General features: G+C 41.2%; 1 protein-coding gene across 4 annotated transcripts in view; it reads right to left on the minus strand.

The window, feature by feature from the left end:
* dennd5a (DENN/MADD domain containing 5A) overlaps positions 1 to 27,443 on the minus strand; it is a 305,895-nt gene that overhangs the window by 48,017 nt on the left and 230,435 nt on the right. For all 4 annotated transcript variants that reach the window (XR_013886802.1, XM_080190209.1, XM_080190208.1 and 1 more), the window contains 3 exons: positions 25,714 to 25,801; positions 25,134 to 25,215; positions 11,215 to 11,343 (listed from right to left, as the gene is read on the minus strand). Coding sequence is in view for 3 of the 4 variants with exons in the window: in XM_080190209.1 (XP_080046335.1) it covers positions 11,215 to 11,343; positions 25,134 to 25,215; positions 25,714 to 25,801 (299 nt within the window). In the remaining variant the exon portion in view is untranslated. The remainder of the gene's footprint in view (positions 1 to 11,214; positions 11,344 to 25,133; positions 25,216 to 25,713; positions 25,802 to 27,443) is intronic.

The raw sequence follows: 27,443 nt of genomic DNA on the forward strand, positions 1-27,443 counted from the left end.
CTGTCTACTGTCTAAGTTCGCAAATAAGAAATAGCAATTGGAAATAAAACCAGATGACTGTCTATAACCTTGTTCTTTCTATCATTGTCTTTAGGAGAGAAAGAAAGAATGGAAGGGGAAAATATGGGCAAGAAACTGCTCTAAACCAAAAGTATTCAAAGGAAAAGTATCACTCTATAGCACAGCCACCATCATTTCTACAATCTGCTGTTTAGTGTTTTGCTTGTGAAGTCAGGAAGGTACCAAGCATGTATGTTTAAAATTCCCTCCTTGTTTTCTACGATAGATACATTTTATGCACATTCGATAGAATTTTTCTTCTCTTTTCATAACAGTCACAAAACTAACAAGGCAGACATGACCCAGTTATTTTTAACCTCTGCACACCATGAATAAATAAAATGGAACAACTTACATCACAGATTATTCAAATATAATCAAAGTCAAACAGGCTGGTCCACTTTAAATTACAGCCACTGTAGTTTAGGTAACATAGAAATCAGCATGTATTTGATTTTGCACGTTTGATGATTTTTTTGAGTCACAGTCCAAGTAAAGACAAGAAAAACAAAGGGGAAAGAAGATATATTAACAATTACTAAATGGTGATGAAAGTGAACGCTATTGTGGGAAAATAATCACACTGACTGCAGCAATTCAAGATGTCTCACCATCACATTTTGAAGGCAACTAGGGATCCATAATAAAAATTGGTCAGTATTGCCCACATCCCAAGAACAGCTGTATTTTTAAAAAGCTGCAGTTTCAAAATATAACACACTATCAGCATAAACATAAAATCTGAAATCTGAGAATAATCAAAAAATATTCCAACCAAAGAAAAATTGTTTCACGATTTTAAGTTTTACAAAAGCTGCAATGTTTTTAACACTAATCAAACAATAACATGATATTAAGTAAATGTTCAGATAAACAAAGATAATTTTGGCAACTTACAGAAACAAATAACAAAAGCTTTTGAAACTCTACTTCCAAACAATGAAAATTCACAACTATTTCAGATCACTATGAAGTAATGAGTACTAAAAAAGCTCCAAAAAAAAATTATTAATGAGCAGGTGTTATGGATAGGCTGAATTACTGAGACAGCCTGTCAATTTTAAATAAATAATGCTCCATTTTCATCACATTTTAAAAGATTTTACTGCCTTCTCCAATATTTCTTTGTCATGCATTTGATAAAAATACTTATGTTTCTAAGTATCAGCTTGGTACATTATTAACACTGTCAACTAAGTGACAGGAGTTCTGGATTCAAGTACCGAACACTTCAATATATATAAAGTGCTACATTGTTGAAGGAGTGATTTTTTATAGAAGCATGGGGAAAATTACAGAACAAAAAAGAATACAATATACTGAGGTACTCGGGACTTGTCACTTAAATGAGAGTATTAATAATGAGCCAAGCTGATACTTAGAAATATAAGTATTTTTATCAAATGCATGACAAAGGACTACAGGAGAAGGCAGTAAGGTCTTTTAAAATGTGATGAAATTGGAGCATGTATTTACTTAAAATTGGAAAGGAAACCATTCAGCCTATCATGCCTTTGCTAACTATAAAGAGCTATCCTAAGAACCTCATTTTCCAGTTGTGAGATTTTTTATATTCATTCAAGGGATGTGGGTGCTGCTGACTAGGCCAGCGTTCGTTACTCATTCCTCGTTGCCCTCGATAGACGTTGGTGAGCTGCCTTCTTACACCACATGGACTGCAATGGTTCAAGTACAGTGCTTTTAGGAAGGAAGTTCCGGGATTTTGACCAAGCGACAGTTCCAAGGCAGGATGGTGAGTGACTTAGAATCGTAGAATCCCTACAGTACAGAAGGCGGCCATTTGGCCCATTCAGTATATGTCAACTGCAAACCCACCCAAGCCCTATTCCCGTAACCTCACACATTTACCCTGCTTATCCCCCTGACACTACGGTCAACTTAGCATGGTCAATCAACCTAACCTGCATATCTTTGGATGTTGGACTTGGAGAGGAACTTCTAGGTGGCAGTGTTCCTATGCATTTTCTGCTCTTATCCCTTTAGATGATAGTAGTTGTGGGTTTGGAAGGTAGTGCTAAAAAGCCTTGGTGAGTTCCTGCAGTGCATTCTGCAAATGGTACAGACAGCTGCTACTGTACTTTGGTGGCGGAGGCAGTGAATGTTTGCGGCAGGGATGCCAATCAAGTGGGCTCCTTTGTCTGAATGGTGTCAAGCTTCATGAGTATTATTGCAGCTGCACTTATCAACTTTATAGCAAAGTATTCCATCGCGCTCCTTACTTGTGCCATGTGGATTGAGAGCAGGCTTTGGGGAGTCAGGGGGTGCATTACGCACTGCAGGATTCCTAGCCTTTGATCTACTCTTCTAGACACAGTATGTATATGGCTGGTTCAGTTCAGTTTCTGGTGAATGGGAATCCCAGGACGTTAATAGTGGGAGACTCTGTGATGGTAATGCCATTGAATATAAAGAGGCTAGATTCTCTCCTTTTGAACTTAGAACAGTACAGCACAGTACAGGCCCTTTGGCCCTCGATGTTGTGCCAAGCTATGTCCGAAACCAAGATCAAGCTATCCTACTCCCTATCATTCTGGTGTGCTCCATGTGCCTATCCAATAACTGCTTGAAAGTTCCTAAAGTGTCCAACTCCACTATCATAGCAGGCAGTCCATTCCACATCCCAACCACTCTCTAAGAGCCTACCTTGGACATCCCTCCTATATCTCCCACCATGAACCTTTTAGTTATGCCCCCTAGTAACAGCTACATTCACCCGAGGAAATAATCTCTGAACGTCCACTCTTTCTATCCCCCTCATCATCTTATAAACCTCCATTAAGTTGCCTCTCATCCTCCTCCACTTTAAACAGAAAAGCCCTAGCTCCCTCAACCTTTCCTCATAAGACCTACCCTCCAAACCAGGCAGCATCCTGGTAAATTGCCTCTGCACTCTCTCCAATGTTTCCACATCCTTTTTATAGTGGGGTGACCAGAACTGCACACAATATTCCAAAGGTGGTCTCACCAAGGTCCTGTACAGTTGCAGCATAATCCCACGACTTTTAAACTCTAACCCCGTTAATAGACGCTAATACTCTATAAGCCTTCTTCACGGCTCTATCCACTTGAGTGGCAACCTTCAGAGATCTGTGGATATGAAACCGAAGATCTCTCTGCTCCTCCACATTCCTCAGAACCCTGCCATTGACCCTGTAATCCACATTCAAATTTGTCCTCCCAAAATGAATCACCTCGCACTTACCAGAGTTAAACTCCATCTGCCATTTCTCGGCCCAGCTCTGCATCCTACCAATGTCTCTTTGCAGCCTACAACAGCCCTCCACCTCATCCACTACTCCACCAATCTTGGTGTCATCAGCAAACTTACTGACCCACCCTTCAGCCCCCTCCTCCAAGCCATTGATAAAAATCACAAATAGCAGAGGATCCAGCACTGATCCCTGTGGTACAGTGCTGGTAACTGGTCTCCAGTCTGAAAATTTTCCATACACCACCACCCTCTGTCTTCTATGAGATAGCCGGTTACTTATCCAATTGGCTAAATTTCCTTCTATCCGACAATTCCTTACTTTCTTCGTGAGCCGACCATGGGGAACCTTATCAAACGCCTTATTAAAATCCACGTATACGACATCAACTGCTCTACCTTCATCTACACACTTAGTTACTTCCCCAAAGAATTCAATCAAATTTGTGAGGCAAGACTTACCCCTCATGAATCTGTGTTGACTATCCCGGATTAAGCTGCCTCTTTCCAAATGGTCATAAATCCTATCCCTCAGGACCTTTTCCACTAACTTACCAACCACATAAGTAAGACTAACTGGCCTATAATTACCAAGGACATTCCTATTTCCTTTCTTGAACAGAGGAACAACGTTCGCCACTCTCCAGTCCTCTGGCACTATCCCTGTGGACAGTGAGGACTCAAAGGTCAAAGCCAAAGGTTCTGCAATCTCCTCCCATGCCTCCCAAAGAATCCTAGGATATATCCCACCTGGCCCAGGAGACTTACCAATCCTCAGGTTTTTCAAAATTGCTAATACATCTTCTCTCAGAATATCTACCTCCTCTAGCCTATCAGCCTGTACCATACTCTCATTCTCAAAAACATGGCCCCTCTCCTTGGTGAATACTGAAAAGTATTCACTCATCGCCTCTCCTATCTCTTCAGACTCCATGCACAAGCTCCCACTACTATCTTTGACCGGCCCTAACCTCACCCTGGTCATTCTTTGATTTCTCACATAAGCGTAAAAAGCCATTTTGAAGATAGTCATTGCCTCACACTTATATGGCGCAAATATTACTTGCCACTTGTCAGGCTGGACATTGTCCAGGTCTTTGTTGCATTTGGACATGGACTACTTCAGTATCTGAGGTGTTGCAAATGGTGCTGAACATTGCACAGAGAACATCCCCAATTCTGACCTTATGGTAGAAAGAAGGTCATTGAGCAATCCAGTACAGAAACAGGTCCACGCTGATCATGGTGCACTCCCAACTAGACCCAATTGCCCATGTTTGGCCCTTTCCCATCTATGTACTTATCAAAATGATTTTTAAGTGTTGCTGTTGAATCTGCCTCAACCACTTTCTCCAGCAGCTCATTCCATATATGTGCCATCCTATGTGTGAAGAAGTTGCCCCTCAAATCCCCTTTTAAATCTCTACCCTCTCACCTTGAATTTATGCCTTTTAATTTTCAACTCCCTTACCTGGGAAAAGACTATGTCATTGATGAAGCAGTTAAGGTGCCCTTGGGAACTACCCTGAAGAATTCCTGTAGTGATGTCCTGAACCTAAGATAAATGACCTCCAATAATCACAACCATTTTCCTAGGCCCCAGTATGACTCCAACCAACCAAGAATTTTCCCCGATTCCTATTGACTCTAGTTTTGTTAGAGCACATTGATGCCACACTCGATCAAATGTAGCCATGATATCAAGGGCAATCACTCTCACCTCTGGAATTCAACTCTTTTGTTCATGTTTGAACTAAAGCTGCAATGAGGTCGGGAGCTTAATGGCCCGAAATGTCAGTGAGCAGGTTATTGCTAAGCAAGTGCTGCTTGATTGCAATATTGATGACCCCTTCCATCACTTTACAGATGATTGAGTAGACTGATGAGGGCGCGGGGGCACAGGCAGGGGGGGGGATTCACCTGTAGGATTTAGATTATTGTACTTAAAGTATTTTTTAAATGAAATAAGAAAGAATTTTTACCTTTACTTAACCTTTCAGGCAGCGAGTTCTAGGCCTGACCACCTTCTGTATGAAAACAATTTCTTCTGAATTTGCTTTGATCCTTCTACCTATATCAATGCCCTCTGGCTGTTGACCTTTTTGCCAAGGGAAGCATGTCCTTCCTATCCATTGCATCTAGATTTCTCAATTTTGTACACCTGTTAAATCATCACTTCTGTTCCAAAGAAAACAATCTCAGGCTATCATTTTTTTTCCTCAGCTAAAATTTTCCAGTCCTGAAAGAAAGTAAAAGACAGACATGCATTTATACTGCTCCTTTCACGAACTCAAGATGTCGCTAAATGCTTTACAGCCAATGGAATACTTTTGAAGTACAGGTCACTGTTGTAATGCAGGAAACATGGCAGCAAATTTACACACACCAGCTCCTACAAGTAAAAAAAGTATAATGCAAGATAAGTTGTTTTTGTGACATTAACTAAGGGATAAATATCAGGTAGGACACCAGAGATAACTCCCCTGTTCTTGTTCAAAATAATGCAATGGTAATTTTTATGTCCATCTGGGAGGACTGATGAGGCTTCAGTTTAAGGTTTTATCTGGAAGATGGTACCTCAATAGTGTAGTAATCTCTCAGTACTGCACTGAAAATTAGCCTGGATTTTTATGCTCCAGTCCTGGAGTGGAATTTGAACTCTCAGTCTTCTGACTCAAGAGGTAAGTGTGTTACCAACCGAGCCATCAATGAACAGCAACATCCTTGCAAAGCTCCTCTGTATCTTCTACTGCAATCACATGTTTTTTGTAATGTAGTAACTGGAATTAAATCTCCAGCTGTGGTTTATTATTGTTTTAAAACTTCCAGCACAATCTTCATGCTTGCCCTGGTTAATAAATTCTATGCCCTGGTTAATAAAAGAAGAAGCTATTCCATATACCTTCTTAATCAGCAAATCTCTTCGTCCTAATAGCTTCAGATATTTGTGGATGTGCAATCTATTCTGTTACATTTTTAAGATTTGTTGTTTGTTTCCTTGTGTTGATTTTCCTCCCCAGTGCATCCTTAATGCTTCACCAGATTGAATTCTATTTGCCACTTTTGTCCCCACCCAACCAATCCATTGATATCTTCCCACAGTCTAGTTTTCTTCATCACCATTAGCCACACAGCCAACCTTTGTAAGATTTGCAAATTTTTAAATCATGCTTTCCACCTTTAAGTCCAAATCATTGATACATAAATCATCCCACAGAAAGCAAGAGATCGGGCAGTGAGCCCTGCAAAACCCCACTGGAAACAGCTTTCCAAATCACAAAAATACCTGTCAATTAATATCTTTTGCCTCCTGCCATAGAGCGAATTTTGGATTCAGCTTCTACTTTTCTTAATTCCTATGGACTTTTACTTCCCTGACTGGTCTACTATTTGGGACCCTGTCCAAATCCTTATTAAAATCCACGCTACCTTCACGTGACATTCCTCCTTACCACCTCAAAAAATTCAAGTCGTTACTGCCAGAAAAGACCTTCCCTCGAATCTGTGCTGACTATGCTTGATTAATCTATGCTTTTCTAAGTGATAATCAATACTGTCCCTCAGAAATTTTTCCAATAATTTGCCCACCACCTAGGTTAGATTGATTGGCTGGTAATTACTTGGTCTATCCCTTTCATCCTTTTTACACAACAGTACAATTTTAGCAGTCCTCCGATCCTCAGAGTCCTCTGATCCTTTAACAAAAGAGGATCATCAACCTCAGCTATTTCCTCCTTTATTATTAAATGTATCCAGAGATAAATTTCATCTGGACCTGGCAATTTCAAAGATGCTAAATTACTTAATATTTCCCCTCTCATTTATCATTTCAAATATTTCGTATTCTTCCTCATTAACTTCAATGTCTGTATCACCTCCTCCTTTGCGAGGAGGGATGCAAACCATTCTTTAAGAACTATGGCCTAAGTCTTCTACCTCCACATGCAAATTATCTTTAGCACCCCCAGTAGGCCCTTTTCCTTCCTTAGTTGTGCACTTGGTCTTTATAAAGTATCAATGTGTTCTCCTCGATTTTATTTGTTAATATTTTTGATGCCCTCTCCTGACTGTCTTAATTTCATTCCCTGCACTTTCAATAGGATTTTAAACTTTCTACAGTACATGCTTTCCTTTTTGCATTATCACACCATGTCAGTTCCTTGATATCCAAGAGATACTAGATTTGGCAATTCAAACCATTTTCTTTCTGGGAATACATCTGTTCTGAACTCTCATAATCACTTCTTGGCTACTGACAGATGCAGGTTTACACTCGAAGTAGCTGTTTCCTGTCCACTTTTAACAAATCACGTCTTAGCTTAATATAATTGCACCTTTTCACCGTTGAGAATTTTTACTCCTCGTCCTTTTTCATAACTCTTTGCCCTTTTCTGTAATAATGCTAAATTTAACTGAATTATGTTCACTACCTCCAGAATCCTTTCCCACAGATACCCTTTCCACCTTTCTAGCTTCATTTCCTAAAACTAAATTCAGAACTCTCCAATCTCTTGCTGGGCTTGCTATGTAGAGGCTAAATGGTATTCATGATCGTATTTTAAGAATTCCATGCCCTCTATAACTTTTACACAGATTCAATCTCAGTTAATATTTGGTTCATGGAAAACTCTTAGGATGGCACTTTCCACTCCCATCAGTAGTGGAAATTGTGAGGGCAGGGAAGCAGCTTTTGGCAGGAGCTCAAAAATCAGTTACTCAGTTCCCAGAAGTTAGGTTGCAATCTTGTTCTCCTGACTTTCATGGCAGCCAGTGATGAGCTGAATGTCCCTTGGAGCTTGGACCTCCACGTGCATCACACGAATGCTTATTAAAAGGCCAACACAGAAATCTTGTTCCCCTCCAAATTAAGCACTTCGTCAGTTGGAATTTAGAACATTCTGTTTCATTACTGTACTTAAGTGGCAATCATCTGGCAAGATAGAACTCTCCCTGGACTTTGAGGTCAGTAGATGCTGCTTTTGCATTCTTGCAGACTACGCTTGGGTGTCAGGGCTAAAGCTGCATGCATATGTCGGGGGAGAGGGGGGTGGTGGTGGCAGAGAGAGAGAGAGAGAGGGAGAAGGAGGGGGAGGAAGGATGTAATAGAAGCTGGGCAGGGGAGGCATGTGAAGGCTAGAAGTGGTGGGGTGGAAGCAGGTATCAGAGACTCAGCTGGGTAGGCAGGCAAAGGCTTGAAGGAGGGCTGGAAGGATGGAGTGGAGGCTGAGCAGCTCTCTCTCTCTCTCTGCCTAATTTGACTAGTTGTTCTGGTAGGGTTCTCTTCTTGCTGGAGGATTTGTTTACTTCAGGATTTGTTATCTTAAGTCACTTTCGATCATATGATCACATGATTAATACTTATATTGTCCACACAAAGGATTCAAAGTTTGAAGCCATTGCCACAATGGGTAAATCGAGGCTGCTCACACCCATTTGCAATAAACTGGTTCTGTTAAGTGTTCAGCTTACAGAAACCAAATCTGAGGGACTATTTATTTGAGCTCTGCTAAGTACCCAGTCAATTGGAGGTGTAAATTTGCAAGTAGTTTTGGATTTTTAATATATTTTCAAGAGGGGGCATTCCACTCTCATACATTTAGATTTTCAGGCCTTTCCAGAGATCCTAGTTAATTCTTTAGGCAGAAATTACAAAAAGGTAGACTGACCCTCAGAGGTTCTCTTCCCAGTCAACTGCCCACTTTTCAAATCATCCCCCCTCCCACCAGTACAAAGTTCCTAGCTGTCATTAAAACTGACAGGAGGCCAGAATATTGAGCTCACCCAAAGTTCTGGCTTGGAAGATTCCTGTTTTCACACTATTATGAAACTTCTTGGGAAAATTCCATCTCATATCTTAAAAGTTAAGAATATGAGATCTTCACTGGGCATACATTTTTAAACTTGTTTCAGTGGAAGCAAAATATTCAATGCCACTATTTGAAAAGATATAAGGAGTTCTCCTACTATCCTCACCAGCATTTATTTCTCAAACGCTTTCACTGTTGAAACATATTAATACATTTATCTGTTATGCACAAATCAACTGCCATGCTTGCTTAAATACAATGACTAATTGGCTATGAAACAGCTTGACATCACCTGAGGACATGAAAGACCCTGTGCAAGTGTAAGTTGTTTGTATTTCTAACATCATCCGGATATCAAATGCGTTATAAAGAAAATAAGTGTTGCTTTCATAATATTTTTAAACAATCTATTATGTGGCAATTCTACTATTCAGACAAGGAGGAAGAGAGAACATTGGGAACGAAAGTCTAGTAAGCGTGGCATTATCAGCAGGAGAAATGGTAAAATCTATTATCTAGATGTGGTCATAGGGCACTTAGAAAATTATAATATGACTAGGAAAATCAACATGGTTTTATGAAAGGGAAGTCATGTTTTTAAAAATTTTCATGGGATATGAGCATTGATGGTATGGTGAGCATTTGGTGCTCATAGTTAAGATCTTCCTGGAGACCAATAACTTTAAAAAAATAAATTTGTGTTATCATGTAACCAATGATCTAAATAGAAAGCAGATGGGGAATGTGGAGGGCATTTATGGCCCAGAGTGTGGCCTAAGTGGTGGTGTAATGAAGTTTCTTTATGAAACCTTTTCCTTGGTTTACTTTAAGTTAGTTTTTTTATTGCTTGCTACTGGAGTATCCTCTCTGCTGGATGAACAACTTGAACTTCTAGTTAACATGTCAAGATTTCACACTTTAAAACTTTTACTGTAACTAATAACAATAGCATGATGATAAAACATTTTTCTTATAGGTAACATACTTTAAACTACAGAGATGAAAATTCCCCTTTTATGCTTAAATACATCATACTCCACATGGAATTACAGTCCTTATAGCTACCAGTCCAGAACATAAACTGCAGTATGTGCATCACTACAGTATTGAGGAGCGACTGTATTAGAAGGGGGTGCTATGTTTTGAATGGAATCTTAAAATAACTCCCTCTCTATTGTTTAGATGGACATTGAAGATCCCTTGTCACTGTCAAAAAAAATGATGTGATGATGCTGATGTTGGACTGAGGTGGTCACAGTAAGAAGTCTCCCAACACCAGGTTAAAGTCCAACAGGTTTATTTGGAATCAAGAGCTTTCGGAGCACTGCTCCTTCATCAGGGGAGTGGGAACGAGGGAGTTCTCCCAGTGTTCAAGTCAGTCTAACTCTAAATAATTTGTGGTGTGTTGTTGGGCTTTCCTGTGCCCAAAATGACATTTTCCTACATATCAGCAACTAAACTTCAAAAGCAATTTATTAGATTTGAGAAGTCCCTGGGGTATAAAGCATTATATAAATACAAGCTCTTCTTCTGTTCCTTATGCTTATTATTGGAACTAATTAGATTTAATCAGAGTTTTCCCACTGTAACTTAATTTAACAACAAAAATCAAATACATCAAACATCTTGGGTGGGATTTCACATCACATTTTATGGTTGGCCACTGACCAGCAATGGGATTTCCTGTTGTTTGCATTCTCCATCACTGGGGAATGCATGGCAGGGGTCAGAAATTGTTGGATGAGAAGATCCCACCGGCGCGAATCTTGCCATTGGCTAAACTTCCATCTTACAAGCTTCAAACACTGCTTCAATATAGTGATTGTATTCCAAGTTGCAAAAAACCTTTTTCCTGTTTTAACAGCATTTTGAAACTACAAGTTAATGCTAGCTCACTTGAAGACATCATACATTGGGTATCAGCCATAGTATAAATTATGCTGCCATCAAGTTGACTTTTCTATATTAAAAATTCTGTAATCATACATGCTGCATAAATTTATACTTTTTACTGGCCATACTAATCTTTTTTTCAATATAACAGTTTACACTGGCTACTAATGTAGTAAACAAAGATAACCCTAGATGGTTATGGGAACAATGTACTGTACTTCTTACTTGGTTAATTCATGGTCTGAGAGGAGCTGCTTGAGGTGTCTGGACAGCAGTTTCTTCTCCATAGAGAGTCTCACCCAAGCTCGAGCTTTGCCCACATCAGTTTTTATCTCACCAATATTCTGAATATGTCTGAAATAGGAAAATTTGTTCAGGTTGTAACTCAATCCATTTGAGCCCAGGTTGTCATAATAGTCGAGTTTTGTGATTTCTAGTGCTCTGTGGATTTCTGCCAGAAACACATTGTATTGTACACTCTACAAAATCACTCAATTAATTGCAAAAAGGTGAATACAACACTTTAAAAAGAAATAACCTCTCTGTATTTTCGCTTCAGTTTCAAGACCAGTAAAACAATGTTCTAGATAGATTTTCTTCTTTGCAGTAATTTCTATTAGTCTATATTCAATGGTTAAACTGTAAACAAATGGACACCAATAACTTGCTATTGCATTTGATATTTTAAGAAGTATTATTCCATAGTGATTTGAATTTAACCAGCATCACCATCACCCCATTACGATAGACATGTACAATTAGACCAATGTACTAAACTTTAAATTTAAATGAGTGTAAAAACCAATGTAAACTCTTATTCGTTGCAAACAAGTGTTATTTAATTTGCAGTATGTTCTTCATGTTTGTTTTCTTATGACCATCTCAGTGACTAGCAGAAACAATCTAACATGTTAACACATTTATTCAGACGAAATGTTTTACTATGCTATCATTTTGCACAAGAAGTTTGTTTCCTTCAGCTCTTAGCATCTGCTGGAAGATTGGAAAACGGCTAATGTTACGCCGTTGTTTAAGAAGGGTGGCAGGCAAAAGGCAGGGAATTATAGGCCAGTTAGTTTAACGTCTGTTGTAGGTAAAATGTTAGAATCCGTCATCAAGGAGGAAATAGCGAGGCCTCTTGAGGGGAATTGCTTGATAGAGCAGACGCAGCACGGTTTCGTTAAGGGGAAGTCGTGTCTGACAAATTTATTGGAGTTCTGTGAGGATGTGTCTAGGGCGGTGGATAGAGGAGAGCCGGTGGATGTGGTCTTTCTTGATTTTCAGAAGGCGTTTGACAAGGTACCTCACAAGAGGTTATTGCAGAAGGTCAGGGGGCATGGAGTTGGGGGTAGGGTGTTAGCGTGGATAGAGGATTGGTTGTCAAATAGGTGGCAGAGAGTGGGGGTTAATGGGTGCTATTCGGATTGGCGGTTGGTGACTAGTGGAGTGCCCCAGGGGTCGGTGCTGGGGCCTCAGCTATTTACCATTTATATAGATGATCTGGAGGAGGGAACCGAGTGTATGGTGTCGAAATTTGCTGATGACACCAAGATTGGTGGAACGGCAAATTGCGCGGAGGGTGTGGAGAGTCTGCAGAAGGATCTAGATAGGCTGGGCGAATGGGCCAGGAACTGGCAAATGGAATTTAATGTTGGCAAGTGCGAGGTGGTCCACTTTGGTAGGAATAATGGTAGGAATGATGCCGGAGTTGAGGGGGTTGAGCTAATGAATAATAGGAAGGATTATTACTTACGTGGCGAAAAACTGCAGCAGGCGACGGTGCAGAGGGACCTCGGGGTCCTTGTGCATGAGTCGCAAAAACCCAGCTTGCAGGTGCAGCAGGTGGTCAGGAAGGCAAATGGGATGCTGGCCTTCATAGCGAAGGGGATTGAATATAAAAGAAGGGAGGTCTTGCTGCAGCTGTATAGGGCATTGGTGAGGCCGCAGCTGGAGTACTGTGTGCAGTTTTGGGTGCTGTACTTACGCAAGGATATTTTGGCCTTGGAGGGAGTGCAGAGGTTTACTAGGCTGATGCCGGAGTTGAGGGGGTTGAGCTATGAGGAGAGGCTGAATAAACTAGGCTTGTACTCGTTAGAGTTTAGAAGAATGAGGGGAGATCTCATTGAGACGTATAAGATGATGAATGGGATGGATAGGATAGAGGTGGAGAGACTCTTCCCGTTCAGAAAGGACAGTAGGACTAGGGGGCACAGCCTCAAGATAAAGGGGGGGGGGGGGCGGTTTAGAACGGAGTTGAGGAAGAACTTCTTCACTCAAAGGATGGTGAATCTCTGGAATTCTCTGCCTGTTGAAGTGGTGGAGGCTACCTCGCTAAATATTTTTAAGACGCGGGTTGATGGGTTTTTGATAAGAGAGGGGGTTAAGGGTTATGGGGAGAGGGCGGGAATGTGGAACTGAGCCACGACAGATCAGTCATGATCTTACTGAATGGCGGGGCAGGCTTGAAGGGCCAGATGGCCTACGCCTGCTCCTATTTCTTATGTTCTTATGTCTGATTTTCCTTCCAAGGTTGGGAAATGGAAATTGGGACTGTTTCTGGGTCCTGAAGCCACTCTGAGGGAGGCCTTCATTTTCGTGGAGGCAGGCTATTAATTCACAATATTCAAACCATTTTTCACATGAGAATGGCTGAGGGAAGCCTTCTAAAATTAACAGGGAGCTCCATGCGAAGCTGGGCACAGGGAGACCTGGGGAGGATACAAAGAAGGAGCCAGAGAAGACATCAAAGATAAGGCATCAGAAAGAAATGAAGACAACATCATCTGTATCTAGGCAGATCCCTGGCAATTTAATCCTCACTCTGCTCTGAGGCTACCTAGGTGGCAAATTTCATTGAGTATATCTGTAATGAAGCAGAGATGTCCAATATACTGTTCCTTGCTGAACTTCAGGTAGATAAATTGCTCCCTGAACAGGCTTCATAGTGACAGCCCTTTTCCCTTATTTCTCTTCTCCCTTCTAGGAAATTATCTGCTCTGCCTCTGCTCATTCTCTTTGTCATACTGTAGTCCAAGGGAAATACATACTAACACAGCCACGCCTGGAAGCAAGTAGTTCTACGCAGAATCATAGAAACCCTACAGTGCAGAAAGAGGCCAGTTGGCCCATCAAGTTTGCACCAACCACAATCTCACCCAGGCCCTACCCCCATATCCCTACATATTTTACCTGCTAATCCCTCTAACCGATGCATCTCAAGACACTAAGGGACAATTTTAGCATGACCAATTAACGTAACCTGCACATCTTTGGACTGTGGAAGGAAACCAGAGCACCCGGAGGAAACACATGTAGACACAAGGAGAATGTGCAAACTCCACACAGACAGTGGCCCGAGCCAGGAATCGAACCCAGGTCCCTGGAGCTGTGAAGCAGCAGTGCTAACCACTATGCTACCATGCCACCCCGAATCCTTGAAAGTCAAATCCAAACTTTGGGTTGTTGCTAGCCAGGCCAGCACTTGCTGTCTGCCAGGCCAGCACTTGTTGCCCAACTCTAAATGGGCAAATTGAGTGGCTTGCTAGGCCACTTCAGGGTAGAGTTATGAGCCAACCACATTGCTATGGGGTCTGGAGTCACATATAGGCCAGTCCTGGTAAAGACAGTAGATTTCCTTCCCTAAAAGACACTGATGAACTAGATGGGTTTTTCTGACAATTGACAATGGTTTCATGGTCATCATCATGGTTAATTCCATCATCTTCCATGATGAGATTCAAATCCAATTTTCCAGAGTCTCATTATCCTGAGTACCTGGATTACCTGTCCAGAGATAATACCACTATGCCACTACATCCCCTATGAAGCTGAAATTTTCAAATTAAGTTGTAGAAACAATTTTCATGGTTTGCTTAGATATGTTGATAATGCAGGGAAAAAACACTTCACTGTACAATTTACAAGTGTTCAGCTATTCAAATTGAAAATATTCCTCAAATTCTCTGTGGAGAGATGTTTGGCGAGTTAAGTGCAAACAGATTTCAAATGTAAGGCTTACAACTGATTAACCTGACAGAGGGGAAATTGGACAGAAAAGAAAGTTTACAGAGATAGCCTGTGCACAGACCTGGGCTTCAAGAGCTGCCAGCTATTTTGCTTTCATTGCTGGCTCAGCATTTAACCATTCTGTAACTAAACTATACAAACTAAGAACTCAAGTTTGATCCCGACTTTAGCAATATAACCGAACACGGACATTTCGGCCTCAGCGGCATTAAAAACAACGCACAGGGAGGACAAAAATGCAATAAAATAACAATTAGGGTTCTCAGTCTGAAAGTAGCAACTACTCCTGCACATTTTTTTTTCTCTCTCAAGGCTGTGCAGGCGCCTGACGTCAGCCAGTGGTGAGTGGGAGGTTTAAAGAGCAGGCCACTCCATACAGCGGGCAGCGGAGTGACAGGGAGCAGAGTGAAGGCTGAAGGGCTTTGGCTCATAACAGGCTTCGACGAGAACAGGCAGAGGTGAAAGTAGGTTTTTTTCTCTCTTTTCAGAAAGGTTATTCTTGTTTTCTCCCCCCAGAGTTTAAAAAAAAAATAAAAAATGCCAGGCAAGATGTTGGAATGCTCCTCTTGTAGGATGTGGGAGATCAGGGAGACCTCCAGTATCCATGACGACAACACCTGCAAAAGATGCATCTTGCTGCAGCTGCTAGCAAAACATGTTAGGGAACTGGAGAAGAAGCTTGATGACCTCCATCTAATTCGGGAGAATGAGAAGTATATAGACAGTAGCTTTAGGGAGGTTGTTACACTTAAGCAGTAGAGCACAGGAAATTGGGTTACTGTAAGGAGAGGAAATGGAAATGTGAAAGGACAGGCAGAGCAGGGTTCCCCTGTGGCCATTCCCCTCTACAACAGGTATACTGAATTGGATACTGTTGTGGGAGATGCTTTATCTGGGACAAGCTGCGACAGCCAGAACTCTGATACTGAGTCTGGTTCTGCAGCGCAAAAGGGTGGGAGGAAGAAGAGGAGAGCGGTAGTGAGAGGGGACTCAATGGTCAGAGGTACGGACAGGAGGTTCTATGGTCGGGACAGAGACTCCCACATGGTTTGTTGCCTCCTGGGTGCCAAGGTCAGGGATGTCTCTGATTGCGTGCACAGCGTTCTAAAGTGGGAAGGTGATCAGCCAGATGTTATGACACACATCAGTACCAATGACGTAGGTAGGAAGAGTGAGGAGGTCCTAAAGAGAGAGTATTGCGAGCTTGGACGCAAGTTAAAAAGCAGGACCCCGAGGGTAGTAATCTCAGGATTGCTACCTGCACTACGTGCCAGTGACGGTAAGAGCAGGATGCTTGGGCGGATGAACATGTGGCTGAGGAACTGGTGCAGGGGGCAGGGTTTCCGATTCTTAGATTATTGGGACCTCTTTTGGGACAGGTGGGACCTATACAAGAGAGACGGGTTACACCTAAACTACAAGGGGACCAATATACTTGCAGGGAGGTTTGCTAGTGTTATTGAGGAGCGTTTAAACTAGATTTGCAGGGGGATGGGAACTGGAGTGCCAGGGCAGATAGTGGAGCAGGGGTAAAAAGACAGGTTAGTTCAAGCAAAATCACAAATGGAAGGGTTGAGTGTGGTGGAAATAATCTATCGAGGTGTGTCTACTTCAATGCCAGGAGTATTGTGGGGAAGACAGATGAGCTGAAGGAGTGGATTGACACGTGGAAATATGGCATTAAAGCCATTGGTGAAACTCGACTACAGGAGAGGCAGGACTGGCAGCTCAATGTTCCAGGGTTCCAATGTTTCAGGTGTGATAGAGACAGAGGGATAAAAGGTGGGGAGGTGGCATTGTTGGTCAGGGAAAATGTTACAGCAGTACTCAGGCAGAATAGATTAGGGAGCTTGTCTACAGAGGTCCTATGGGTGGAGCTGAGAAACAGGAAAGGTATGACCACATTAATGGGGTTGTATTATAGACCACCCAATAGTCAGCGAGAATTGGAGGAGCAAATCAGCAGAGAGATAGCTGACAACTGCAAGAAACACGAAGTTGTGATAGTAGGGGATTTGAATTTTCCACATATAGATTGGGACTCACATACTGTTAAAGGTTTAGATGGGGTAGAGTTTGTAAAATGTGTTCAGGAGAATCTTCTACATCAGTATATAGAGGTGCCAACTAGAGAGGATGCGATATTGGGTCTCCTATTGGGAAATGAGTTAGGGCAGGTGATGGATGTGAGTTTGCGGGAACACTTTGGATCCAGTGATCATTATGTCATTAGTTTCAACCTGATCATGGATAAAGATAAATCTGGTCCTCGGGCTGAAGTTCTGAACCAGAAAAAGGCCAAATTTGATGAAATGAGAAGGGATCTGGGAAGTGTGGATTGGCACAGGCTATCCTCTGGTAAGGATGTAAATGGAAAGTGGGAGGCCTTCAAAGGAGAAATTTTGAGAATGCAGAGTTTGTACGTTCCTGTCAGGATTAAAGGCAAAGTAAATAGGAATAAGGAACCTTGGTTCTTGAGGAAGATTGTAACACTGATTCAGAGGAAGAGAGAGTTATATGTAATGTATAGGCAGCAAGGAACAGATCAGATGTTTGAGGAGTATGAAAAATGCAAGAAGCTACTTAAGAGGGAAATCAAGAGGGCTAAAATAAGATATGAGGTTGCTTTGGCAGACAGAGTGAAGGAAAATCCAAAGTGTTGAACTTGCAGGGGCCCTGGCAGACACATTTAAAATGTTGGTATTCACGGGAGAGGTGCCAGATGATTGGAGGATGGCTCATGTTGTTCCATTGTTTAAAAAAGGTTCCAAAAGAAATCTGGGAAACTATAGGCCAGTAAGTTTGACGTCAATGGTGAGCAAATTATTGGAAGGTGTGATAAGGGACAGGATCTACAAATATTTGGATAGACAGGGACTTAGAGAGTCAACATGGCTTTGTGCGTGGTAGGTCACGTTTGACCAATTAGAGTTTTTCAAGGAGGTTACCAGGCAAGTAGATGAAGGGAAGGTGGTGGATGTTGTCTACCTGGATTTCAGCAAGGCCTTTGATAAGGTGCTTCATGGGAGGTTAGTTAGGAAGGTTCAGTCTAGGTATACATGGCGAGGTAGTAAATTGGATTAGACACTGGCTCAGTGGAAGAAGCCAGAGAGTGGTTGTGGAGGATTGCTTCTCTGAGTGCAGGCCTGTGACGAGTGGTGTGCCACAGGGATCAGTGTTGGGTCCATTGTTGTTTGTCATCTATATCAATGATCTGGATGATAATGTGGTAAATTGGATCAGCAAATTTGCTGATGATACAAAGATTGGAGGTGTAGTGGACAGTGAGGAAGGTTTTCAAAGCTTGCAGAGGGATTTGGACCAACTAGAAAAATGGGCTGAAAAATGGCAAATGGAATTTAACGCAGGCAAGTGTGAGGTATTGCACTTTGGAAGGACAAACCGAAGTAGAACGTACAGGGTAAATGATAGGACTCTGAAGAGTGCAGTTGAACAGAGGGATCTGGGAATACAGGTACAGAATTCCCTAAAAGTGACGTCACAGGTGGATAGGGTCATAAAGAGTGCTTTTGGTACATTGACCTTTATAAATCGGAGTATCGAGTATAAAAGTTGGAGTGTTATGGTAAGGTTGTACAGGGCATTGATGAGGCTGAATTTAGAGTATTGTGTACTGTTTTGGTCACCTAGCTACAGGAAGGATGTAAATACGGTTGAAAGGGTGCAAAAAAGCTTCACAAGGATGTTGCCGGGACTTGAGGAGCTGAGTTACAGAGAGAGATTGAATAGGTTAGGACTTTATTCCCTGGAGCATAGAAAAATGAGGGGAGATTTGATAGAGGTGTAAAAGATTTTGATGGGTATAGATAGAATGAACGCAAGCAGGCTTTTTCCACTGAGGCTAGAGGAGAAAAAAACCAGAGGGCATGGGTTAAGGGTGAAAGGAGAAAAGTTTAAAGGGAATATTAGGGGAGGTATTCTTCATGCAGAGAGTGGTGGGAGTGTGGAATGAGCTGCCGGATAAAGTGGTAAATGCAGGGTCACTTTTAACATTTAAGAAAAATTTGGATGGGTTCACGGATGAGAGGGGTATGGAGGGATATGGTCCAAGTGCAGGTCAGTGGGACTTGGCAAAAATGGTTCGGCACAGACAAGGAGGGCCAAAAGGCCTGTTTCTGAGCAGTAATTTTCTATGGTTCTGTGGCTCTATGTGCACGTATGGTTGCTGGTTGAGTTCAGGATTTGGCTCAGTTATGATGTCTCTCTTCACCTGCTGAGAATGTATTGTTAAAGCTCACACAAGCATAATGACCATCTGGGCACAAATGTGGAACTTGACACTTTCAGGGTGGCAGAAAGAAAAACTAAGTGAAAATTAGCAAGGACCTTTTGGCGGAGTTCTCCGAAAAAAATTCTAAGTGTTGAACTTGCAGGAAAACTGGAGTAATTCATATTGGGTTTTTCAGTGGCCACCAGCATATCATTAGATTTCAGGGGGCAGAGCCTATTCCCACCTGAGAGGCTGAAACCAACAGGCCTCTGCACACACACAGTGGCCCCAATCTGTTAGCTTCCCATTTGCTAGCCAACTTGGGACCCCTGCAGTACTGCCTCCCCAACCTCCCAACTGCCTGACTGTGGCCAACCTCACCCCACACCACACCCCCCCTCTCCCCCAGCCCACCCCGGTTGCTGGCTTCCCTCCCATCCCCATTCTGATGCAGAGTGGCAGTGGGACCCCATCCCTACCTTTGGCACTGTCTAGGGGGCAGGGCCTAAGTACCCCCACCCTGGGCATTGCCAGGCACACAGGCTGGCACTGCCAGGGTGCCAATGCCCATGGGGCAACACCTCCCCCCCCACCCCCCGACTGACCCCTGGGAGGTCCCAATTCCCTCCCCATCATTCCAGCAGCGTTAGGCCACTAGCTCCCTGAAACTGGAGAGCTAGAGTAATTTGTGCTGGAGTGAAACACTCTGACAGGGTGGGAGAGGCTAGTGGGCCCAGAGAGTTCAGAGCCCAGCCCACTTGTAGCATTTAAATGCCCCGCCTCTCTGCCGATTTCCAGAGCAGAGCAGACTGCGCCATAAATCCGGTGCTGGAAGATGCTAGCTGGACATGAAAGCTCGCAGGAATCCTGTGAATTGCCCCACCCTCCCCCAACGCAATTCCTCCGGCCCACTGCACTAGAATATTAGCGTAGTGAGATGGAAGAATCACCCCTCCTCCCCTCATTTTAAAGTAAGTTTAATTGCAATTATCTATATTTAAATGGACCTTAGATATAATGTTTTTCTCTTGTAGGTATGCAACCAAAATATAAAACAAAAACCATCTTCATACAACATTTATATTTTCATTGCTTTCGTTTATAAGCATTCCAAAATATTTCAAAAAACACTATCATTTAATGACATTTGTATTTGTCTGTCTGTTTTGGGGATCAGCATATACTATTGTTTTTACTTGCATTGGTATGGAAGATCAAGAGCAAAGAATGTGGAAATACCAACAATGCTCTCCAAACAAACTTGGTGAATGAATTTCAGCCACTAAAAATGACTTTACACAAATCAATTTCATACCTCATTTGAAAGTTTTTAATGTCTGACCCTGTCTTGAAGCCCAGAGATATTTGCCTGAATTCTGCTTTCAGTGGCAAGGTACAGCACTCACCACTGTACTTGAAGAAAACTGTCCACAAAGTATTTAGTGGGTTTTGTGGCATCAATTTCATCCTGGTTCCATCTACTGGGATTATTGGCATCCAGGAACAGTGAGGTGATCGAAGAGACTGAGTAACCAGATAGAATAATTCTCAAGACATAAACCAGGACGTACAAAGCATTAATTAGTCTTCACTTTTAATCATATTTCGGACTTATTAAGTCAGTTTTTTCAGGGCCAGAGTGGGAGTTCAGCAAGAAGCAGCACACCATTAAAGACTCACCTCATTCAACAAGGTTTAATTTTTCCAATGTTTTTTACAACAAGAATAATGCATTAAAAAATTGAAGTTCATGTCAAATCAATGGCTTTGTGCTGACTGCATTGTGAAGATTGCAAAAGCATACCCTCTGGAGAAGAAGTGTATCAACAACAATAACTTGTGGATTTTTGTGTTTAACACACAAAAGTTACTGTCAATTTTAAACAGTAATGATGGGGAAAGCTAACAGTTTCGCCATCACTAAAAAGGTAAATTACAGATGTTGGGCCAGGTGTTATGTTTGCTTAAATGGTATATGATTGATTTCACTATGAACTTTATTTTTAAATGTTGCAATTAACCATATTACATTATGTAGGAAGTATTTTTTGCAGTCAGTAGTACTCATCCATAATAAAACTCCTGTGTAAGAAACAAATCACATGGTAATTTCTGTTCAAGATGATATCAGAGTCCACCTTTTCTAATTTATTCAGCCTTCCACCTTTGGTCCAGATCTGGTTTAAAATCTTTTAAAGACCATTTCTCTGAGGGTATGTTTGCTTTTTATCTAGTAAGGGAGCATGTCGTTCCCAAATCTTTTTTCAAAGAAAAGGTACCAGCAGGTTTCCAGTTTTGCCAGTAAACACTTTGCATTCTTTCCTTCTCCATCTCCTGACAGTCCCATTGATCTTTGTTTAGGTGTTAATCCCATTTACAGGGCTCCATTTCACCCATTCATAAAATTATTCAAAAACTCTTTGGTCCATTTTAGCTAACATTAAGGCAACTTGGGAGTGGGATTTAAATACTGAGCTTTCTGTTAGTCAATGGCAGTTGATTTTCTTTTCAGGGTGCATTCCTCATCACTGTATTAGACATGGTCTGCTTCAATTTGATGTTCTTCATCAGCTCTATCTTTCTGGGGCAATACTTTCCAGGATGTACTCTGGACTGGATCCTGCCAGTGCGAGATATCACTTGGTTTCTGCAATATTGCTTCATATATTTTGGTCATGCCCAAAGCTGGCTACTTTTTGGTCCTATTTGGTTCTCAACTTTTTCATATGTGTGGCAAATCTATTGCTATTAACCCTAATATTGGCATTTGTGGGTAATCTCTGAGGAGATAGCTGTAGATCACTACCAGTCAGATGCCTTGGCCTTCGTCTCATTGTTGCATATCAACTTATCTTATGCTATTGGAAATCTGTGGCTCCAACCTCCCACCTATAATAGGTCAAGGAGATGATGCTTCTTAAACTGTTCAAGTTCATCTCGCACAGGCAGGATCCAGTCCAGATCCTAGAAAGTATAGCTCCAGAAAGACTGAGCTGATGAAGACATTAAAATGTATAATACAGTGATGAGGAATGCACTCTGGAAAAAAAAAATCAACTGCCATCAATTGCCAGAAAGCTCAGTATTTAAGTCCCACTCCCAATTTGCCTTAATGTTAGCTAAAATGGACCAAAGAGGTTTTGAATACTTTTATGAATGGGTGAAATGGAGCCCTATAAATGGGATTAACATCTAAATATACCTTATGTAGGCTAATTAAAAAATTTGATTCGGTCTGGCAACCTTTTATTCATTATTTTGACAACCTTTCTTTTTCCTCTAAGAGTTGAATAATTCTGTCTATCCCTGTTCTTTTTCTTCCTTCTTTTCTTTCAACCTCCTTTTTTTATTGGCTCACATTTTGCCTGTGTTTTACAATGCAACCGTTTCTACCTTTTTGTAAAAACCAATAAATAAAGCTTGAAATAAATGATGCCAGAGGACTATTCAGTTGGGGTCAGCAAAACTGACACAGCTGCAGCAATCTTTTCCATTAATAGAACAGCACCAAATCAGGGGTTGCAAGTCATTCTATAACAAAGTGCCAAGCTCATAACAATAGTTACATAATTAAGTGCTTTCTAGCATTTGCCCTTCAAGTGAAACATTGAATTACTGGCACACTGTAGCAAAACATATAGTTAATTAGAGGTTTATCTGCATTTATTATAACAAAAAAAAAGGACACTTGTGTGTTCTATATTGCAGGATAAAATTTAAGCACTTGTGTAGGAGAATGTACCTGGACTACTGGAACTCATCACCCCCAATAACAGCACTCTTAAAAAATTACCACAAAAAATGTCTGCAAAAAGGAGTTTCTGTGAACCAGAAGTGCATTCTCCATTTTTGTGAAAATAACATGCCAGTTACAAGGATTTTGTAAGAGAAGGCATGGGCATAATTTAACTGCACAAAAGCTTCCTGCAGCTAAACTGTACAGATGAGCAGGTTTCCACAAAGTGCCCATATGTGCACAATAAGCAAAAACAGGACTGGACTCAGCCACTGTCCACTGGCAAATCGTTCTGAGCACAATACAGCACTGACACCTACAGAACTGTACTACAGCATGAATCAGCTATTTTGAGAGAGAAAGGGGAAGGAAATGAAAGTACTTTCTTTCATATGACATCTTTCATTGGAGATTCCCAATTCTTTTGAGCCAAATAAGTATTTTTGAAATCCATTTGATGCTGGAATGTGGAAGATGCAGCAGCTATTTAGCCACAGCAGATTGCACAAACAGCAATACAATAATGACTAGATAATAAGTTTTTGCTATCTGTTGAGGATGAATATTTGCAAGGCTGCTGCAACATTTTCAAGATAATGCCACAGGATTTTTGACACCCATCCAAGGGGGCAGCTGGGGCTCCAGTTCAACATCCCACCTGAAATATAGGGGGCGTGATTTTAATGCCTCACTCATCCCAAAACCATAAAATCCCATCCAAGGTCAATGACCTTCCCATGATCCGCCCATCACCCACTCCGATTCCTGTGGCAGGTGGGACAGTAAAATTCCAGCCTGCAACTCTGATTGTGGAACATGTTAACACTCCTGAGTGTCAACCTAAATTTTGTGTTCAAATCCGTGGATTAGGACTTGAACTCAAGTTTTAACTCCGGCCTCAGTGTTACAATTCAACTAAGGCTACCAATGGGGGAAAACTAAGGGCAAGTATTATCAAGAATTCAATAGCAGCAATAACTCGAAACTCGATTTTATGGAATTTATTTGAAAGTAGTTACAGAAACAGAAAACAACAGTGCAGCAGAACTATGATAAGCAGAAAATACTATAACCAGGGTGGAAGAGTCTGTCTTAGAATGGTAAATATATTGTATTTTTCAGTATTTGCTTTGTAGCAATCAAGTAAATGCAAAGTAAGATTGCTACTGTTCCTGTTCCTCAAACTCCAGTTTGCCAGCACATTTGCCCAGCAGATGGCACTGCAGGCCTTCTTATCTGATGCAAATTTGACAGATTCCAGGAGCATTGTTCACATTCGCCAGAATTCTATCCCATTGCCCACACAGATTCAGAGCCGGCGACGGGTAGACAAACGAAATGTCCATTGACCTCACGCGAGCATGGTCGTAAAATCTGCCCAATATTGTCTGTGAACATTCAGGGGTCAAAGAGTGACTCCAAGATTTTCCCCACAGCGGTACTGTTAGCTATTCCTCTCACATGCCATGAGAGGTGTAACAGGAGTCATGCTGTTAAGTTACGCCATGATGGTATAGGACAGGCTCAATAAAACAGCTGGTATTTCCCTGTCTGTCAGTTTTATATGTTTATAAGACCAATGTCATGAATCAGTGGATCTGAACAAACTTTTTACAGAACAGAAGCATTTGTAGGAAAATGAACACAGAACAGGACAGTGGGTTACACTGGAAGTTCTTTCAAAGAACTTAAAGGCATGATGGGTTGAATTGCCTCCTTCTAGGCTGTATGATTAAAGTATAATTAAGTCTGTAAAATCAAGAAAATTTAAAAAATGTTATTCAATTTATTAAGCTCCCTCATCGTTGCTAAAATCTGCAGGTGAGGTGGATTGGCCATGCTAAATTGCCCCTTAGTGTCCCAAGATGTGTCGATTAGATGGATTAGCCTTAGTAAATGTGTAGTTACACGGAGCTAGGGCAGGGGAAGAGGGCTTGCGTAAGACACTGTCAAGAGAGTAGGTGCAAACTCAATGGGCTGAATGGGATTCTATAATCAGACAAATACTGGCCTTCTCATATACTGTTCTATTAAATTATCACTGAATCACAATTCAAAGTGACTCATCAAACTTTTCCAAAAGATAATTTAAACACAAAATTAAAACTTCTTTGGAACCAAATAACAATCTGGTTAGGATAATGAACTCACCTCATATCCTGGGTCAGTGAGATCTTTAAGGGAGGCATGACAAGACTATCAAGTTTTCTCCTCTCCAGATCTTGGATGATTCCTAAGGATAACAAGAATATGTAGATTTTAACATATTTTAGCTTCATTTCTGTTCTTCACATCCTTCATCAGGTAGTACCAAGTGCACCAATATACAGCAATAAAGTATGGTGATGTCATCATAACTATAGCAGTGTGGTATTGAGAAATGGATTTATTTAAAACAAAAAATTTAGAAATAAAATATTCATATAATGAAAAGTTAACACAAAGCTGTTAAGATCATTATTAAAAAAACAATATCTTTGAGGAAGGAAACTTGCCATCTGTACACAGAGAAGATAAATGAAGACACCTGCCACATTTATCTACGTTTAGCTTGTGAACATCTGAAAGAGAATTATGGTTATAGAGGCAGTTTGGTCCATCTGAATTTATTTACCCTGAAAAATCCTTGCTCACCTATAGCATCCAACTGTTTCTTAGATGATTTCATTACTTTATAACCAATTATAAATAATCAACATTTGATAACATTCAAGGACTGCAAATTCCCTACCTGTGCTGCTGGTGCTTCCTAATGTAGCTTCTTTTTTCTCCTTAATCTCTTGGTAATGTAACAGGTGAGACCACAGGGCTGATTTACCCTATAAATAGAAAATACAACATAATGAAACATAAAACTAGATGTTTATACAATGCCTTTCATGCAGCTTGTGGTGTTCTGAGACCAGTCTCTTGCAATTAATTTGTTAATAAAACATTGATACTTAATGATGCAAAGAACTTAATTGCTCTCAAAGAGACATGGGCAAATGTGGCAGGGTTAGTACCAATTATTTAAAACAACTTTAATTTTTGGTGACAGTATCAATAGCTGCACAAATTAAAAATAGTTGCTTGACAATTGTAACTTGCTCAAGATGGAGTCAGGATACACTCTGCCACCATCTTTGGCCCTTCACATCCACAGCTCGAATTATTCAGAAAAGTAGAAGAGATTTGGAGCAGCCTGAATAAACTAAATCTTTGCAAGAGATCAATGAGAAGAATGAACAAGTGCAGTGCTGAAACTTCTAATTGTTATTAGGGATGACATGCTATGCCACCGAGCTGGATTGATCCAAAGTTGGGAACAAAGACCAGATGCTACCAGTGCTGATTAACTTTTCTCAGTACTGCAACTGTGCAAGAACAATCAAGAAACATGGGGAGATACAAGATAAGTCATACAGTACTGTAAAAACTTATGAAGATTTCCTTTCTAAAGCCACAAGAAATACTTACAGACGGATTTGTGTTTGGGATTGCAGATACGAAGGTGCAAATGAAAATGCTCAGATGTTAATGCTGGATTTGAGAATTGGGCAGGGAAAGTATGAATATGGATTCTCTCCCAATTAGATAAGGCTTCCTTTTAATTAGCTAGTAACAAGTGAGCAACACTGGTGTCTTCTAGTACATGGGATGCTTAATTACATTGTCCTACTCTCCTATTTACAATGCACCTTCTCTGATGCAGTTCAATTTGATAGAAACCTTGCAGCAATAAAGGCACTTAGTTTTTAAATGTATTCTTAATCACTACTAAATTGTATTGACTGCAGCAGCAGGCTTGAAACTAATCCTACTCCTATTTCTTATGCTCCACGCTCCGTAAATACAGAAAATCAAGGCAACCCCAAGATATGATGTCAGGAAATAGTAGTAGATTTAAGTAATCTATATTTGTATGTGTGTGTGGGTATTAGAAGCAAGGTATAGCTTTAATTTAGTGTTTCTGTGCAAGAAATGGTTAAAATATTAAGTAGCTTTGTATTAAACAAATGTGCCTACATGTTTGGCAAATGTGAGGTTATCCACTTTGGTAGGAATAATGGTAGGAAGGACTATTACTTACGTGGCGAAAAACTGCAGCAGGCGACGGTGCAGAGGGACCTCGGGGTCCTTGTGCATGAGTCGCAAAAACCCAGCCTGCAGGTGCAGCAGGTGGTCAGGAAGGCGAATGGGATGCTGGCCTTCATAGCGAGGGGGATTGAATATAAAAGTAGGGAGGTCATGCTGCAGCTGTATAGGGCACTGGTGAGGCCGCAGCTGGAGTACTGTGTGCAGTTTTGGTCGCCGCACTTACACAAGGATATCTTGGCCTTGGAGGGAGTGCAGAGGAGGTTTAGTAGGCTGATTCCGGAGTTGAGGGGGTTGAACTATGAGGAGAGGCTGAATAAACTAGGCTTGTACTTGTTAGAGTTTAGAAGAATGAGGGGAGATCTCATTGAGATGTATAAGATG

Source organism: Carcharhinus amblyrhynchos, chromosome 6, assembly GCF_965287045.1.
Source record: "Carcharhinus amblyrhynchos chromosome 6, sCarAmb.v2.hapA, whole genome shotgun sequence".
Classification (NCBI taxonomy): Eukaryota; Metazoa; Chordata; class Chondrichthyes; order Carcharhiniformes; family Carcharhinidae; genus Carcharhinus; species Carcharhinus amblyrhynchos.